The 19,978-nt window shown below is 39.4% G+C and overlaps 1 protein-coding gene across 1 annotated transcript; it reads left to right on the forward strand.

The window, feature by feature from the left end:
* Positions 1–459: 459 nt before the first annotated feature.
* On the forward strand, positions 460–10,551 carry FGF20 (fibroblast growth factor 20). Its single transcript, XM_011934890.1, has 3 exons — positions 460–1,344; positions 7,363–7,466; positions 9,854–10,551. The coding sequence occupies exons 1-3, from the start codon at positions 1,059–1,061 to the stop codon at positions 10,097–10,099; spliced, it is 636 nt and encodes a 211-aa protein (XP_011790280.1). The 5' UTR covers positions 460–1,058; the 3' UTR covers positions 10,100–10,551.
* Positions 10,552–19,978: the final 9,427 nt, after the last annotated feature.

A 19,978-nucleotide genomic window follows, 5' to 3' on the forward strand; every position in this document is an offset into this window, starting at 1 on the left:
AGAAATTGTAAAAGGGGGAGGGAGGGTGTTCCTTACCTAACCTTGATTATGTAAAGAAAATCCCCCATCTAAATGATAAAAGAAAGGAGTAATGCTTGTACATTTTATTACTGTTTTAAAATTAGTGAGTTAAACTGTCAAAGCTTTGATTTTTCTTTCATGTGTGTCTGGGCAGGTCTGTAAGCCTCAGGTAACGCCCTTTTTCCTTCTCCCTCGCTTACCTTTCTTTGCACCTGTCCACTGCAGGCTCCCAAGGAATCCAATTCTCCTCTCCTCTCTTTCCTCCTCCTACCAATGCCCTCCTTCTCTCTCTCTCTCTCTCTCTCTCTGTCTCTCTCTCTCTCTCCCCCCGCCTTCCCTTCCTCCTCCCTTCCTCTTCTTCTATATACCTGCCAAGTTGGGCTCCTTTTAGCGGCGATCTATCACTGCAAAGCTCACATCAAAGGCGGTTGCACGGCTGCAGCTGAACAGCATCACCGCTGTCCCAAAGACAACCCCATAGAGGGGCCTCGACTGCACCTCCTCGAAGTTGCTGGCTGGCTTTGGCCAAGTGCAGGAATGGGTTTTGCGGGGGCATGGATGGAGAAGTGCCAAGGGCCCCTTTTGGTCACTTCCGAAGAGCAAAAACGTGTTGAGAGGAGACCGGTTTAAGATTTCAAACAGAACCTCCCCAGCGCGCATGAAAGGACTTGATTAGCATATGTCAAGAGGACCCGCTTATATACTCGGTGTGTATGTACACAGGACTCTGATCTGATCAGTTTGCGGAGTTGGAGCCCCAGCCCCCAGCCCTAGTCCTAGTATTGGCAGCGGCAGCTATAGATATTTCTGCGGAGCCAGCAGCCGGCTCCCACCTACCCAAGGAGAGAAGATCGCTCCAAGACAGTGAGAGCTTCCCTGCCATTTCTGTGCAAAGTCCCCTCCGGAGCGACCTCAGAGGAGTAACCAGGCCTTAACTTTTTGCGCTCGTTTTGCTATAATTTTTCTCTATCCACCTCCATCTCACCCCCGCAACACTCTTTACTGGGGGGTCTTTTGTGTTCCGGATCTCCCCCTCCATGGCTCCCTTAGCCGAAGTCGGGGGCTTTCTGGGCGGCCTGGAGGGCTTGGGCCAGCAGGTGGGCTCGCATTTCCTGTTGCCTCCTGCCGGGGAGCGGCCGCCCCTGCTGGGCGAGCGCAGGGGCGCGGCGGAGCGGAGCGCCCGCGGCGGGCAGGGGGCTGCGGAGCTGGCGCACCTGCACGGCATCCTGCGCCGCCGGCAGCTGTATTGCCGCACCGGCTTCCACCTGCAGATCCTGCCCGACGGCAGCGTGCAGGGCACCCGGCAGGACCACAGCCTCTTCGGTACGTACTAGCATCCCGACCCCACCCCCACCTGCGCCCCAGCTCGGCTCCTCGTCCCCTGCCGGTGCACCTCCCTCTTTGCCTGCCAAGGGCGTCAGCGCTGCGCGGAACCCGGAGCTCCCCTGGACTCAGCGGATGCGAGAGGCGGACTGGGGCTGAAGGGCGGGCCAGAGTAGGCGCGGGGAGAAATTTTCCTGCCAGTTTGTCGCCGCAGCCTCTAGCAGGGCAGCAGCTCCAGACGCTGGGGGCGGGAGGAGAAAGGGTGGGCGCTCCGCAAGCTCCTTCCTGCCTTCCCCATTGCCCTTCCCACTGCCGGGGACACCAAGACCTGGTGCACTCGGCGTCACAGTTCTTGCACTGCTTACCTCGCAGGCAGTTTAAAAAAAAAATCTCTGTATGTTTTTCTCCGATTTCCTTTCTCATTTTCCCTCATGCCGTCCACTTTACAAAAATTAACAACAGGAAGCACTGGGCTTCTTTAAACATGCCCCACAGTTATGCAGCTGATTGTGCACCCGGGGCTGCTCTTGGCATGGATTGCGAGCATTTACGTTTCTACCTAGAGACCTGCAAATGTTCACCTGAAGAGTTAGCATATTAACTTTCCGTGGGCACCTTCGCTGCTGTAGGGCTCACCTGTCTGAGGTTCCCTGAGCTCCTAAGTTCTATTTGGGTGAGAAAAGAAAAGGAAAGGGGGAGGGGCGGGGGAGGGGGAAGACCACCCGGCTACTGAGCATGCCTAGTTCTTCAGCCAAGCTCCTCTTTAGAAATTCTGCAACCTGAAAGCAAGGATCTTGGTATTGACCTTAGGAAAGAGGAAATGGGAAAGCGAAAGAAGATATGGGTGGGAACACAGAGGGACGTGTTTCAGAATACCTCCAGCAGTGCCTGGGAAGAGAAGGGGTTAAAAGAAACAAGAGAATGATTGTTAAGGCAGTGTCTGTTAAGATACTGGATCAGGAGGGTCTCTCCTGTTAATGACTTCCTAACTAATTGTGTAACTAGAAAGTCACCTCATCAGTCTGAGGCTTAGTTTTCTTTTCTGTACAAAGATGGGGTGCTCTCCGGTTCTAATATCTCAGGATCTTTCCCCATAGCTGAAGTTTCCATTCTATTAGTTAACCTGCTGGCAGTCTCAAAGGATTTTGATCATCAGACTTTTGACATTATTTGAAAAATTCGTTATATTTTTTAAAAAGATGCCGTTAATTTGTCAGCCACAATCTGTAGCGCTATGGAGTTCTTTGAGAATTCACCCCATGTCTGAATGGCTCTCTCTTATCCTGTCCTCACACCCTTGTTCTTATAATTATTCTCTTTTTGACTTGTAGGACTCATTAAAACTTTGGAGAAGTGTAAATCTCAGTTTGAGGGGGCATTTGTAACTCTAGATGTAGAAATAAGCATGTGGTGGTCATTTGGTAGCACTTAAAGGCTTAGAAAATTAACTTTTTAAAACCCACATGTTTGCAGCTTCCACTGATCTCTTCCAAATTCCCATTGACTATCAGTCAAGAGTGTCATGACCTAGTGGCCAACCTGGGGTCACTTTTAGAAAGTGGCTTTTAAATTGGGGAGGCTTGAGATTTTTCTAACTCCTGGCCTCCGACAATCTTCCCGCCTTGGCCTCCCAAAGGACTGGGAATATAGGAGTGAGCCACTGTGCCTGGCCCTGAGATTTCGATTCTAAAGAACTGTACCGACACCAGGTGTCTCAGTTCTCTTGCCTTTAAGGATGACTTCCCTGCGCTCATTGCAGAAAAAAATATTTCAACTACCAGAAAGATTTAGAAATAAACACAAATGTGGTAATACTTATAGGTAGATAGCAGGTAGAAGTTAAGCTTAGGTAGTAGTCAGAATTTCACCCTGCCATACACAGTGTAGCCTTGAAAACTCTACTTTTAAGAAACTTGTGGCCGGGTGTAGTGGCTTACGCCTGTAATCCTAGCACTTTGGGAGGCCGAGGCGGGTGGATCACGAGGTCAGGAGTTGAAGACCAGCCCGGCCAAGATGGTGAAACTCCGTCTCTACTAAAAATACAAAAAAAAAAAAAAAAAAATTAACCGGGCATGGTGGCGGGCGCCTGTAATCGCAGCTACTCGGGAGGCTGAGGCAGAGAATTGCTTGAACCCAGGGGGTGCAGATTGTAGTGAGCCAAGATCACGCCACTGCACTCCAGCCTTGGTGACAGACCAAGACTCTGTCTCAAAAAACAAACAAACAAACAAACAAAAAACCTTGTAATTACACTGTAATCTCCCCAGTGACAGGAGAGAAAAAAAAAAAAAACCTCTTCTGCTTTGTGTCTGTTTATAAGACTGACCCTATGGGGAGAGATTAGTAAATATTTGTAGACTCGATAACATTCATTAATGGCATTTAATGGCATTTCTTTAGGAAAGGAAGTTGAATATCAGAATTATCATCTTGCTAGCACATTTTGTTTTTGCTAAATTTGTGTTAATGATTTAGTAGCTGTAAAAATAATGACAGATTGAATTTGCACCAGTGTAAGTCACTCTATGGTGGGAGGCTATGTATAGGAACAAAATACTCACTGTTAAACAAAAGGAAGATAACCCAGATTAGTCTGGCAGTGAATGGCCTCCTTATGATACATTATAGTGCATACTAGTGGCCTTCAATAGCTTAGACATCATAATTTACTTTAAGGGAGTGTAGGTAAGAAGAAAGTTTATGTTCAACCTATATAAGATTATGTGTTTCTGTATGTTTGGCTTCTTTTGCTAGTGCTTCAGTTACTAATTATTAAATTATTTTTTATTTTTTTTAAACTCTTATCTTTGCTATCAGAGTGACAGTTTTGAAAACTCAAGGATGGCTATTTGAGATGTTAAAAGGAATAACTTTTTTTTTTCTGCCAATTTTATACTAATTTGGCCATGAGGTATCTCTGTATTTATAATGGAGTTTTCCTGCACAGTAGTACAGCAGGAACACCTTACCTAATACGTAAACATGGAATCATTTCTGAAAAAAAAAAAAAAGTTTAGCCTGAGATCAAACATATTTCTTTAAAGGCTTTTCCTTTATTCTCCCCTATTCTCCATAGATTTGTCTGATGTGGTTGCATTGTGGGTTGACTCACCTGTTTATTATGATTATTAAAAAGGCTGGCTTTGAAAGTGATACCAGAAAGACAAAGTACCTTCAAGTCTTTTTTATGGGACACTGGGCATTAGAAAACCTATCTAAAATCTGTGATTACCTCTTAAGGAAAGTTTTTCATGTCTACTCTTTGTAAAGGAATTAGCTTAGTTGCCACCTCATATTATAAATAAGAAAGACTTGTCAAATCTCATTTAAGAATCAAATGATTACAAATTACTACGTGGTATACTATTTCCTCAAGGAGAAAAAGGATCAGAATTTAAAAGTGTGACTAAAATCTTTAAGAGGAACACACACACAAAACCTATAACCTCTTTCCCATCAGTCCCATGAGCCATTGCAAAATTATTTTTGCCTGGTTATATATAAGGTTTTGGATGTTGTTTACTAAAGTTAAAACTATTGCATATAATTATTCTAAGAACATAAGTCATCTTTTGTCTTTCTACAGCTACCTTTTTTTTGGCAAGATGACAGCATTAAGATAAGAATTAAAGTATAGGTGGTTTACCTCTGAGTTTTCCGAGAAAAATGAACACTTTATGAGATCTGTTATATAATTAGCTTATATGGAAATTAAAGCCATATTTTATTGTAATTGAAAACTTGTTCTATTCTACATTCTAATCACTTAATCAGTTCCTGTTCTTTGAAAGACAAGAGAATCTTAATGTAAATCAGATACTGAAAGGGAATTAAGTTGCATTTCAGCCACAGTACACTTTTTAATTTGAATGTAACATTCAATACAAAGTAATTATACATTTGTAATTATATTCTGAATGAAATTACATTAATATATATTTTTTCTACCAATTATGTTTTGGGCCTATGTTTTTGTTCCTGGCAGGACTCTTTTACTAATGAACTTGGCAGTGAGTTTGATTTTCCTTCACTCCCCACCTCTGTATTTGTCATTATGATGGCTGTCCTATGGAGTCTGAGCCTTCTTGCTATATCTTATCTTCTCTCTGCCTTAGGCTTTCAATGAGGGATCCTGGCTCTTTCAAGCCACTTATAGACTATTTAGCAGTGTATTGTTGCTGTAAGATCCTTGATAGCTCTAGTGTTCTACATGATCTCCTAATAGTTTGAAAGAGCTCATTTGTCTGGCTAAGAATCTCTGTTTCTGACAAAGAGTGAATTAGGCTTTGGATAGAATAGAGCCCTGCATATCAGCGAATAGTCAGATTCTGTACTTTCCCTTGGCCTTGGGAGTATCACGTGTCCAAACAGGAACTTGTACAATAAATCAAGAAATGACTTAAGAGCAAGAGTCAGGCTAAATGGTACACATTTATACTGTTTGTAGAGCTCAGGATGGGGTGAAGGGGTGAAGGTAGAATGCTATTGAGGAAGGCAGTTCCAAGCATAGAAAATACAGCTATGCTTTTTCAGCAGAGTCAAAGAGGGAAGAATGAGACAAAGGCATTAGTCCAAAGTTTAGTGTGTCTAGAAAAAAAAGGGTGATTCAGAGGGAGGCGTTAAGTTTTACTTTTTTAAACTATAGTGTATCGGTGTATTTAGGGAAGAGTTTTTGATCCCTAGTTTACTGATAAATGGAAATAATTCTGGAAAGTTATTGATAGCAAATCTACTTGCATGCTAAATTTATTATATTTTGCTATCATATTTAATGAATTATAAAGTCCTTTTTCTTCTCTGAACTATATAATTTAATTTTTAAAATTACATAGCAGGAAACATAGCATATTATATAATCTATAAAGTCTTGAAACTACTGTATTGTCCTCAAGAAACAGTGTCCTGAAGTAGAAACAGTGGATTAGGGCTAAGAATGTAAGTTTCAATATCAGTTCTACCGATTATAAAGATCACGTCCCTTAGGCAAATCAAGTAGACTTTCTGATCTTCAGTTTCTTTATATGTAAAATGGGGTAATAACATCTTCCCTAATTTATTTTAAGGGCTTGTTTTTTAGGGCCAGGTGAGAAAATACCAACAGATGCCCTTTATTAACTATAAAACACTGTTATACCCAATAAGGGATGATGCTGCTCCTAGAAACAGATTGACTTGATTTATTGTAAATAAAAACAAAACAGTGAGTAGAAAATGGTTATAATTAACTGATGGGATCATGGAAAACTGAGAATACCTCTATTATGTACTAATTTATGATAATAATAGCTTCCATTTGTTGAATGCCTAAATGTGTCAGTCCTCACCCATCTCCTTTAGGGAGGTATTTCCTCCATTTTGCATATGAGGAGGTTAAAGTTCAAAGAAGACAAATGACTCGCCTACTCAACCTAGTTAGTAAGTTCCTGAACTGGAATTCAAACCCAGCTCAGTGTGGGGTAAGGTTTCACACCCTTCACATTATACCATTGTTGTAGGACTTTCTCCTTAGTTCAGTTAAAAGCAAAGGTCCTTGTCACATGACCAGGAAAGATTACGCTCATGGACACATAGAAGGGTGAGAAAAGTTGAATTTATTGAGCAAAAAGGAAAAAAACTAAGCAAAGAGAGGTTCCTGTTAACAGGCCCCCATCTCACAGATTGAAGCCCAGGTTACTATCCCATTACAGTAGAGGCCAGGCTCCTCCCCGCTGCAAAAGGCGTCAACTTCCCCAGGCGCCATCCCGTTGTCCCGGCACACAGGCAGGTCAGAGTTTCTCCAGGAACCCCTTTATACTTGGTTGTCTCACCAAGATGAACAATTTTTTCCTTTTTTGTCTTTTTTTCATCTGTCATAAAACAATTGCATAGCTGTTTTCAATTTACAAAGGACTTTTACACATACATCATAATATTTGGCAATAATGGCCAACTACTGCTACTATTTGGAAGATTTTTGTTAGTCATATGCTCATTCGTAAATACAAAAATCATGTTTTTATGAATTGTTTACATATGCAGGTATCTTGGAATTCATCAGTGTGGCAGTGGGACTGGTCAGTATTAGAGGTGTGGACAGTGGTCTCTATCTTGGAATGAATGACAAAGGAGAACTCTATGGATCAGTACGTATTATGTGTATTTTTAATTATTATTGTAATTCTTAAAATAATGACTATTATGCAATTAAAATGTCTACCAATAATGTCTGTTAGAAGTATATAAAACATAGTCATGTAGACATTGAATTCTATATCCTGCTAAATTTCCATGTGTCTGGACAATAGTATAGTAACTCAGTTATATTTTTAAAACTCCCAACCATTATTGCCTTCAGCTCACTAGTTCTTCCTATTCATTACCTTGAGTCTTTCTAGTTTTTTCTGTATTTTAATAATTCCCTCCAGAGACAGAGATAAATGGGAGAATATTTTTTTCTTGCCATGTTAGACTCTCTAGCCTGTATGTTTATTTAAGGTAAACTTTGTCTACCTGTTATCATCTTCCACAGTTAAATATACATCACTTACTTGCTGACCTTTTTATGTAAGAAATAAGTGAATAAAGTTGTGGGATACTGCAAGTAACAAGAGAAGATGGCAAACACGCTGTTCTTTTATGCCTGTAGTCTTGAAAATTGCAGCAGCCATGGGCTCACTCAAAGTTGTATTGGGCAATTTTTCAGTTGCTCCTAGGGATAAGTGCACATCTGTGGGTCTACTACATGTGTTTAAATATGCCACATAAGGTGTACTTCTCAGGTTAATATTTCATCAGTATAAGGTTTTTTTTTGGTTCCTTTTTTTTTTTTTTTTTTAGAACAAAGCTGCAATAGCAACACAAGAATTAAAAGAGCAGGACAATATCACACTCTACCTTACAGCACAATATGGATTTTTCTCTTTCATTGTTAACATTTTTCATTTGTTCACAGTTGCTTATATGCTTTTACAAGAATTGGTAAGGTAAAAATGTATGCCAGTATCCCACTCCTCTTCTTACGTGAACTCTCTTCTTGAGGTTGAAGTCTCTATAATTATTTCCATCAAGAACTGACTTTGTATGATTAAGCAGATGGCACTATGTGGTAACTTTTTTTAAATTAAAATCTCAACTGGAACCACAATATTCAGCTAGCATCTTAATATACACTGAGAAGAATTGGTGATGATACTGAAGTAGATGAATGTTTGTCCTTTGTAAGGGTAAAACTTGTTATTTCTAGGCTTCCTGTCAGCTCAGAACAAAGAAAAAAATACAATGTGTAATAATCATAAGTGTAGAATTACAATAAAATTAATAGAAGGACAATAGAAAAAAGCATGCACACAGTCTTCATGTATATGTTGGATTTTTAAAAAAGCAACTGTGGTTTATCCCTTAGGACAATATACTGTCCATTTTGAAAAGACAGTAAATCATTGGGCTTTTATCTTAGTCGTAAAAGATCCAGATACAAATTAATCGTGGAGACTGTATCATCAAACAATTAGTAAATTCATAAAGAGAAGATATATGATTTGGAGTGATGATCATGAATTTGGAATTTGGTTCTTAGCAAGATCTTGAAATGTTCCAAGATGAGAGTTGAGGCTCGACAGATAGGACTGTGGCATCTAATGATGGAAAAAGATAAACTACAGGTCTGCTTGGTAGTGATTAGGGTAGTAGGGTGATAATATGGGACATGACAAAATTCAGGGTATTTATTAGGTATTTGAAAATAAAATTGGGAATTGACATTTGACTTCAAGTTCTTTAAAGGAGGGGTCCCCAACCCCTGGGTCATGGCCTGGTACTGATCTGTGGCCTGTTAGAAACTGGGCTGCACAGCAGGGGGTGAGCGGCAGGCAAGTGAGCAAAGCTTCATCTGAATTTGCAGCTGCTCTCCATTGTTCATGTTAACACGTAAGCTCTGACTCCTGTCAGATCAGTGGTGGCATTCAATTCTCAAAGGAGCATGAGCCCTTTTGTGAACTGTGCATGCGAGGGGTCTAGGTTGCATGCTTCTTATGAGAATCTAATGCCTGATGATCTGTCACTGTGTCCCATCACCCCCAAATGGGACAGTCTAGTTGCAGGAAAACAAGCTCAGAGCTCCCACTGATTCTGTATTATGATGAGTTATTTCATTATATATTACATATAATTATTTCATTATATATTACAATACAATAATAATAGGAATGAAGTGCACGATAAATGTAATGCACTTGAATCACCCTGAAACCATCTCCTCTCCCCTTCCTGGTCCTTGGAAAAATTGTCTTCCATGAAACTGGTCACTAGTGCCAAAGAGTTGAGGTCTGCTGCTTTAAAGTACACTGCCAGATCAAGTCACTTGCACTAAGAATCAGAGATGACATATTAACTAAAACAAAATAAAGCAAAACCAATTTAACTTTCTTCTTTCTTTGACAAGGCAAAGAAATGAAAATATAGAGTTGAAACTTGAGAGGCAATTATCTCAAAGGTATTTTTAAAAAAATAATAGTTATCTTCTCTCTTTCAGGAGAAACTTACTTCCGAATGCATCTTTAGGGAGCAATTTGAAGAGAACTGGTATAACACCTATTCTTCTAATGTATATAAACATGGAGATACTGGCCGCAGGTATTTTGTGGCACTTAACAAAGACGGGACTCCAAGGGATGGCGCCAGGTCCAAAAGACATCAGAAGTTTACACATTTCTTACCTAGACCAGTAGATCCAGAGAGAGTTCCAGAATTGTACAAGGACCTACTGATGTACACTTGAAGTGTGATCATGACATTATGGAGGAGTCAAACCACAACCATTCTTTCTTATCACAGTTCCCATCGTAAAATAATGACCCAGGAAGACATTCAGAATGCAAGTCTATTTTCTACTGGGAGACTGGATTTGGAAAGAATATTGAGAAAAAAACAAAAAAAAAGTCTTCACCAGAAATAGATCATGATCACTCTTTACACGTGGATTAAGTTCCCTTAGATACATTGGATTAGTCCTTACCAGTAGACTGAAGCCAAAAATCTCTTAAATTGTGGATAACGGGAACCCTCACATGGTTGCTGCTGGTGCCTCACCTCTCTGGATTACGTTTACTTTAAAATTTATGTTAAAACTAGAGGCTTCATGTTGAAGAAATGGATTGGCTTAACCAAGATCGTTGCTACATAAACTCTGAGGACCTTGTAGAATTCACAGGTTATAGCATTATATGTTTTAAAAAAACCCAAAAAACTAAACAACACCTGGGTGAAACATGAACTATGAAACATGCCACACCAAGACAGAACATTTTTTAAAACAATGGACCTATTTATACGTTTTCAATTTGAAAATATTTATTATATATATTTATTTATTAAAGAGTTTATTTTTTACTGGGATATGAAGATAATACCAAGAGTAAAAAATAACAAAAGATCCTTTATTGTGCCATTACTTTATTGTGGTGTCTTGCTCTGTAAAGAAGACATTATTATACCACGTTAACCATAGAATCAGATTTTGAATTTCTTTTAAAAAATATAGTGTAGATTATATTTTTTATGCAGTCAATTGCCTTCTAAATGTAACATTGGTTCCTTTTCACCTAGAAAAGTGCTTTATTGATTTGTCTTAAATTCAACACACATTCAAAAGGGAATTAAACATTGTAATGTAACGTTTTAGCTTCATTGCTTTTCAAGTGAAAGTTCTTTTATTTGTATAACATTTTAAAAATGGCAAAATTCTAAATGCCCTAGAGAAAGAACTTCTAGTATTTAAAGAACTTCTAATGTAGAAAAGTATTGAACATTACAGTCAACTTATGTTTACTTATTTTCTTAATTCAGTGTGGCAAAGACCATTTCTTTCACCCAATACGATGGTAGAAAGAATAAGTCTTTGTATCACCTCCATTGACAATGGTAAGTCCCCATCTACCTGAGTCTGGTATTCTTTTCATCATATCTCTTATTTAGCCATTTGCTCAGCAAACATTTTTTTTTATTTTCTTTTTTAATTAAATTTTTTTTTTTTTTTGCAGACATGGAGTCTTGCTATGTTGCCCAGGCTTCTCTCAAACTCCTGGCCTCTAATGATGTTCCAACATCAGCCTCCCAAAGTGTTGGGATTACAGGCATAAGCCACCATGCCTGGCACAGCACATGTTCATTCAACTCTACTATACACCAGGCACTGTGTTAGGCACTAGGGGAAATGGGGTGGTCCAGATAGAGGTGGCCCCTGCATCATGGAGGTTAATGGCTGGTGGGAAAGAAAGATAGTAAACAAGTAAATTAACAAATGCCATAACTATGAATGATGATTTACTCTATGAGCAAAACAAGGTTCAGACAGAAAAAAAGAAAGAACATATTTAGGATGGCTCAGAGAAGGCTTTTCTAGGGAGATGACATTTCTGATGGACCCTAAAGGGTATGAATGGGCTATCCAGGTAAAGAGAAGGATGAGAACCTTCTAGGGAGAGGAAACAGTTAATCTGGGGGTTCCTAAGGCAGAAAATAGCTTTGTGGCTAGAGCTTAGCGAGCTTTTGGGAGAGTGGCAGAGATGAGTTTAGAAAGCTAAGCAGATACAAGTTCTGTTAGATTTGTAAAAGTTCTTCTGAGGTTTTATTTCCTGGTGCCCAGCAGCTGTCAATGCCGCTGCCCTCATGGTTGGGCATGTGGTCATGATAATGGGACCAGCAGCCACTCTTTACCAACCCAGAGACCTGGGTAAGACATGGATTGCTGGCCTCTACCCTCAGAGTTTCTGATGTGTAGTTCTGGGGTGTGGTCTAAAAATTTGCATTTCTAGTTTCACCTAGTTTCCTAGGTGACGTTGACCACACTTTGAGAGCCACCAGTCTGGAACAGTGTTTCTAACACTTAATGTATATATGAATCACCCGGGGGTTCTTACTAGAGGGTGATCTGGGATTTTGCCTTTCTGCACCTTCCCGGGTGATGCTTGATGCTGCTAGATCTTGAAGTATACTTTGAATGACAAGACTATTGCTTTAATGCTATCTTATTTCTATATTCGTTCACCATCTCATTACTTACATAAATTAGTGCTGATGTGTAGGGTGAGAGGAGAGAGTTCAACATATGACTTTAATAAAGCTACATGTGAATGTTGGTATATGTGAAGAGTTGGGTGTGCACTCGTGTGTATATGGGAGAGATAGAGAAGGAAATGTTTTAGCCCAAAACTTCTTGGTTTTATGAATTAAAAAATAGTAAAAATAGTTTAGCAGTAGTACTTTAATAATCTTCAAAATAACCCCATTTTTACTTTTATTTATAAACTAAAAAGTAAAAAACTACTTTTGATTCAATGCTTGACATCCATATTTAAAGTACATGCATTAAGCAAATATTTTAAGTCTTTTGTGAAATGGTTCTGGTGTCTAAACTTGTAACTATGAGGGAAATTGTATACATTTGAAAAGACAGTCCACTGATCAAAGATGGCCCCAAATAAATGATGCTTTTCAATCAAATTTTTTTTGAGGTATAACAGGAATATATGTCTAACATTTTTATTGTGACAGACATTTGTAGTAATTTGAGGAATGAAATGTGATTAAAGCAATGGTTTTATAAACTTGTAGAAAACTAGGAAGTCACTAAAACTTTTAATCTTATTATGTTTATATATTGGCATCCATTCCCATGTCAGAAAAATAATTTGCCTTTGCTGAACTGGCACTATTTGAAGAAATGATTATTGGTTTTCCAAAGAGATTTTACTCGATACTACTAAATGGAGGTGATACGTCAACATGTTAAATAACTCATACATGGAGAGATAAGAGTAATTCGGTTTATTATCAAATTGATATTTTGAAACCAATTTATTATATCCTCAGGATGCTAGTGAGAAGCTTCATCTGTTATCCTTTTCATCTCCTTATTTTCTTCATTTAAAAATGTTCTATTAGTAATTATAAATTAACTTACAGTTTTTATTCTTTTTTTCTTGGAATATTAACCAATTGGCAAACTCCTCCACATTTTCTGTAATGATAAGAGAAATCTAAGTACATGGGGATGGAGAAAACTCTTGGTCTGTCGATTCCAAAGGGTTTATTTTTTAGACAAACGCAACGTCAAAACAAGGAATTTATTTTATTTATTTATTTTTATTTTACTTTAAGTTCTAGGATACATGTGCAAAAATGTAGGTTTGTTACATAGGTATACATGTGCCATGGTTTGCTGTACCTATCAATCTGTTATCTAGGTTTTAAGCCCTGCATTCATTACGTATTTGTCCTAATGCTCTCCCTCCCCTTGCCCCCCATCCCCCAACAGGGCCTGGTGTGTGATGCTCCCCTCCCTGTGTCCATGTGTCCTCATTGTTCAACTCCCACTTATGAGTGAGAACATGTAGTGTTTGGTTTTCTGTTGCTGTGTTACAAAACAAGGAATTTAAGGCCACTAACCCTTTGTAAGATTACAGATCTATCATAAACTTAATGTATAAAAATAAGAAAGCCGTGCAGGCTATCACTTACATTTAAAGTGCAGTTATGGAAATTTCCAGTTTTGTGAATTAGTTAGTCATCAGAAATATCTCATATATACCAAAAGCCTGACTTCAATAGAAAAGTTGTTAAGCCTACAAATACAATGAGTCCTCACTTAATGTTATCGATATATTCTTGGAAACCGTGATATTAAGCAAAACGACATATAATGAAAACAATTTTACTGTGAGATAATTGATATAACAAGAGTTACATTCCTATGGCATATTTCTGATCACAAAAATATCAACAAACCTCTGACTCATGTAGAAATCAAAATACAAATTTAGAGATGCATTTCTAAGCTTAACATTTTGTTAGGGAAGCAAGAATAGCAATGTGGGTCTTTCGTATGTCTGAAGAACAAAGAGAAGGTTAGAGGTTTTACAAAAAGGAGAAATATTCTGTATCATTTTGAAAGAAAGCTCAATTGGCACTAGTAAAATGTGGGGAGCTGGCAAGTTCTGATAGGTGAGTGAAGGCAGTGGATAAAACTAGTCTTAGAGTTCTAACAGGTTGTTTCCATAGATACTAGACGAAACTGGTTTCAAGTTATAGCAGGCAGTTTCAGCAGCCAAGCTTGCAGAGAATTACATTATTGGGGCGATGTTATATGCCCTGAGTGCTTTCTTCCCTCTGGTTTCTTGACTCTCTTTTAGTTGGGCATGACAAGAATGACTCAGTTTATATGCTTAACTTTCACACTAATGACCCAAATCCCTTTTGATGTTGAACATTGAAATAAATGTGAGTCACATGTACATTTAAGACAGATTAATAAAAATGTAATGTGATGATAATTATTTACTCAATATTTGGTGAATCAGTAAATGACGGTGATTTTAGTGATAGTAGGTTAAATCAAGGAATAAACGTTTGCAAAGCAAAAATTTTTAGGAGCACCTCTTACCACCATGCAGTTTATAAACAAACAATAAACATGGCAGACTTGCTGAGCACTTCCCTGTCTCATCTCTTGTCCTGCATTGATATGATTATTGTATATTTGACAGATTTTCATTTTACAATAATTTGTATCCATTCATTTGTTTTCCAACTCTCTTATTCAAGTTCGGGGTTCTAGGTGGCTGGAATCTATTCTGGCAGCTCCAGGGACAAGGTAGAAACCAGCCTGGATAGGATGTCATGCCAGCACAGGGCACATTTATGCACACACACATTCTCACACACACTCAGACGGGGACCATTGACACATACTAATTAACCTAACATACACGTTTTAAGAAAGTGGGAGAAAACCAGCGTACCTGGCTAAAACCCAAGCAAACATGGAGATAACGTGCCAACTCCACACAGGCAGTGGCTGTGCTGCAGAGCCAGTTGTTTTCTCATCAACTTTATAATAAAACGACATTGGATGAAATGATTTTATGTGAGGACCTGCTGCACATGCTTTCTAATTTCCAACAATAAAAATTTTAAAAGCCATTACATATTCTTGGTAAGTGAGAAATCAGTCCATTAAGTAACCTTTATGTGTTCAGTGCATATTGCTTCCACCAGCAAAAATAATCGGGGGCAGCCAGAGACATTTAGTCCAAATTAATCCTGATTTCAAGATTCTGACAGTCAACACTTAGACTAATAAAAAAAGGTATGGCCTCAAAGAGGATTGAGCTCTGTTGTTCCTAAGAGGTGCTCCTGCATCCTTTGGCATATATTTGCATTCTAAATCATATTTTAAAATTGTAAGTGGGAATTTTTAGATTATCAATTACCGTAAAATGGTGTTGTAAAACCCTTTATTGTGTTTTTTTTAAAGAGAGGGTTCTGAGTGGGATTTAATCTTTTCTAGCATAAGCACCAGTTGGAGAGACTCGCAGTCATAGGAGTAGGTGTATAGGATTGTATTAGTTTTCCATTGCTATGTAACACATTACAGCAAATGCAGACGCTTAAAACAACATCCATGCATTATCTCACAGCTCTGTTGGTCAGACGCCAAGAAGGCTTGTTTGGGTTCTCTGCTCAGGTTCCCTGAAATCATATTTTGTACATTTTCAATACCTCCCATTAATGTCTTCAAAGATATTAATGACCAGGCAATGTTTTTGCAGCCATAAATATTTAAAGTTCACTTTAAGATATTTAAATTTCACACTGCTAGGGGTGCAGGAGTTTTGTTTCCTTCAAATATATTCTTTGTATTGAACGCCCCTCCTATTCTTTCTATTGAATGCCTGTGGGGTGGGAGGCAAGGGGAAGGAGAACATTAGAACAAATACCTAATGCATGTGGGGCTTAAAACCTAGATAACAGGTTGATGGGTGCAGCAAACCATGGCACATGTATACCTATGTAACAAACCTACATGTTTTGCACATGTATCCTAGAACTTAAAGTAAAATAAAAAATAAATAAAATAGATTCCTTGTTTTGAAGTTGCGTTTGTCTAAAAACCAAATGCAATGGTTTTGATTGGTAGGTTTGCTAGCCTGTCTTTGCTCTTTCTGTTGGGCTGGAGAACCAGGTGGAATTACATCTACCCATTGCAGATGTGTAAAGATGGAATGAGAGAACTAATTATCTATGAGGCAGTGAAGGAGTCGGCATGGAGAAGCTGAAGTAGAAGTTGGAGGATCAGTTGCATGTAAATGGAATTTTGGTTGCTTGGAGCCAAATCTGAAAATTTCTCCCTTGTAATGAAGGGCCATAACGTTTTCTGTGTAATACCACTAAACATTTTAGTGGCCAGATGGTGGATTTTAAAATTTGTCCAGTTCTAGTGAGATAGTTATTTTAACCCTAAGTTCTAGAGATAAATACATAGCCCAGGTTGACCGGTCTTACTTATGATCTTGGCCACAGTATTTATTTTATTTTATGTATTTGTTTATGAGATGAAGTCTTGCTCTGTCACCCAGGCAGGAGTGCAGTGGCACAATCTTGGTTCACTGCAACCTTCACTTCCTGGGTTCAAGCAATTCTACTGCCTCACACTCCCGAGTTGCTGGGATTACAAGCATCCACCACCACGCCTGGCTAACTTTTGTATTTTTAGTAGAGACGGGGTTTCACCGTGTTGGCCAGGCTGGTCTTGAACTCCTGACCTGAAGTGATCCACCCACCTTGGCCTCCCAAAGTACTGAGATTACAGGAGTGAGCCTCTGTGTTTGGGTGTGCATAGTATTTAAATTAAGGATTGGCATGTGATCCAAACATTCTAAGCAAAGTCCTGCCTGGTATTTCTGCTGAAACTCTAAAGAAAGTCAGGTTCTCCCCTGAGATGGCAGGGATTTAGAACCTTAAAAGTTTAGAACGTTAGGTCCGTCTGTGCTGCCTTGAAGGGAAACCCTACCCAAAGTTAAAGCCAAAACTAAAGAAAGTAGGACAGATAGATAGGCAGGGACATGGAACATTACTCCCAGGTCTTGAAAGCTCGTCAAGGAACTCCCAACATTGTTCTGACCAGATTTGAGAATTGCTGTAAACAAGTAACTCCTTTCTAGCTTCCTTTTCTTTCTTTTTGAATAGAAATGTTGATAGCTTTGATTTTAAGCCTATTCTACCCTTGGGTGTGTTGGGTGTGTTGAAGGAATAAAATTTGTCTTTTTAGTCTCGTGTAGTCTCATGGGGCCATAAATTGAGAGAAGTGTGCTAGAATTCTTGTACTTAACTAACTATGCCCCAGGAATCTCCTCCAAATCTACATCTAGTTGTTTAAATTTAAAATTGATTTATTTTTTGTTCTTGTGGATTTAGGGGGTACAAGTACAGTTTTATTACATGGATGTATTGTGTAGTGGTGAAGTCTGGGTGTTTAGTATAGCCATTACCCCAGTAGTGTACATTGTGTCCATTTTCATCCCTCATCACATCCCACTCTCCCACCTTCTAAGTCTCCACCGTCTATTATTCCACTCTCTATGTCTATGCTACACCTTATTGAAATAATGAAATTTTGGACGTTCGGATGTTGCAATGGGTTGATACTTTGGAGAAACTTGGGAGACAGTGAGTGTACTTTTCGTGCAAAAGGGATATGAATCTTTGGAGCGAGGAGTGGGCTATAGTGGACAGATTCTAAAGTGCTCCTGCCTGCAATCCCTGCCTTCTGGTACTCATGCTTTTGTGTAATTCCCTGTGATGCGCTTGTGACTTACTTTTTTTTTTTTTTTTCTGAGACAGAGTCTTGCTCTGTCGCCCAGGCTGGAGTGCAGTGGCCGGATCTCAGCTCACTGCAAGCTCCGCCTCCCGGGTTCGCGCCATTCTCCTGCCTCAGCCTCCCGAGTAGCTGGGACTACAGGCGCCCGCCACCTCGCCCGGCTAATTTTTTGTATATTTAAGAAAAAACGGGGTTTCACCGTGTTAGCCAGGATGGTCTCGATCTCCTGACCTTGTGAGCCGCCCGTCTCGGCCTCCCAAAGTGCTGGGATTACAGGCTTGAGCCACCGCGCCCGGCCACTTGTGACTTACTTCTACAAATAGAATATTGCAAAGGGGAGGGCTGTCATGCCTATGATCATGCTGAATAAGACTCTGCTTTGCTAGTAGATTTGCTCTAGAGACTCATCGCTGAGTTGAAGTAAGCCGCCATGCTGGGAAAAGCAGGAGTAGTGACAAACTGCAGGTGGCCTCTAGGAGCTGAGAGCAGCCTTCAGTCAATAGCCAGCCACAAGCTGGGGACCTCAGTCCTACAACAGCAAGAAATTAAATTCTGCCAACAATCTGAGTGAGCTTGGTGGTGGATTCTTCACCAGTCAAGCCTCAAGATAAAAATGCAGTCTGCTGGTTACAGGTTTGTGAAACCCTGAGCTGAGGGTCCCACTAAACCCTGCTTGAACTCCTGACACACAGAAATGGTGAGATAATCAACGCATATTATTTTAAGCCACTAAGTTTATAATAATGTATTTCACAGAAATAGGCAACACGTGCATTTATTAACTCAAAGGAACATTTACTGGGTTTTTTTTGTTTGTTTGTTTGTTTTGAGACAGAGTCTTTCTCCGTCTCCCAGGCTAGAGTGCAGAGGCACTATCTCGCCTCACTGCAACCTCTGCCTCCCGGGTTCAAGCAATTCCCCTGTCTCAGCCTCCCAAGTGGCTGGAATTACAGGCATGCACCACTACGCCTGGCTAATTTTTGTATTTTTAGTAGTGATGGGATTTCACCATATTGGCCAGGCTGGTCTCGAACTCCTGACCTCTGGTGATCTGCCTGCCTTGGCCTCCCAAAGCATGGAACATTTGTTGTTAATCATATATGACCCCAACATGCTGAGTTATTTGCTGGTGTCTGTTTTTCTTTTTTAAATTTCTACACTCTAAGCAACGAAGACAATATGCCTTCATCTCTGACCCTAGCCTTGAATGCATTCAAGGCTCAAATGAAATGCATTCTTGGACATGCCCCATAATTGTGGTGTGATTACTTCTCTGCCTGAATGAAGTGACTTATTCCTTTATTACTGAGGTGACTGATAGTGCTGATAATGATGACATTACATCAAATTTTTTTTTTGTCATCTGGCGCACTCAGATGAGCACTTCCTCTGCTTCTTAACATAAATATTACAAAGGAGCAGGCATGTATGATCTTTCACAACATACAGAGATCTCACATGTTTGTTTCCAACTCTTTTATATGTTATTCAAATTATCTTTTGGTGATTAAATGGTCCAGGTCTTGTTCGTAGCATTCTCATCGAGCATTGGTCCATATTTTCCCAGATGAAGGCAGTTTTATCACATTTCAAATGATCAAGAGTCCCTCCAGCCTGCAAATGAAGGATTTGTCCCACCACGTTCCACCCTCAAATTTCCTATTGACTGGGAATGAAAGAATGCAATATTCTTTGAGGCATCATTTTATTTTGCGTTTGGTCATTATCCAAAGTAAAATGGATGAAGGGAATTTGTGTCTCTCTAATTTAACAACGGCCTAAAATAGGCAAAATAATGACGCTTGGCCCATCAATAACAAGGGCACAAACTTCCAAGATGGTCACTTCTACTGAAGCAGTTGGAAGACCATTCTTTACAAGTGCTGAACTGGTTATTTATTGGGGCGTTATATTCTTTTTGTTTTCAAGTTTATTTATTTTTATTTCTAATGGCCTTTTCATCTAGCATGCAGTTTTTATAAGGTGGTTCTATTTCAGTTC

This window comes from Colobus angolensis, unplaced genomic scaffold (genome assembly GCF_000951035.1).
Source record: "Colobus angolensis palliatus isolate OR3802 unplaced genomic scaffold, Cang.pa_1.0 Scaffold14, whole genome shotgun sequence".
Lineage (NCBI taxonomy): Eukaryota > Metazoa > Chordata > Mammalia > Primates > Cercopithecidae > Colobus > Colobus angolensis.

Bases quoted from the DNA above. Each gene is read 5' to 3' on its own strand.
- FGF20 (XM_011934890.1), top strand. From the start codon at position 1,059: ATGGCTCCCTTAGCCGAAGTCGGGGGCTTTCTGGGCGGCCTGGAGGGC. The intron at 1,345-7,362 runs GTACGTACTAGC...TTACATATGCAG, and splicing joins GCAGGACCACAGCCTCTTCG to GTATCTTGGAATTCATCAGT. The intron at 7,467-9,853 runs GTACGTATTATG...TCTCTCTTTCAG, and splicing joins AAGGAGAACTCTATGGATCA to GAGAAACTTACTTCCGAATG.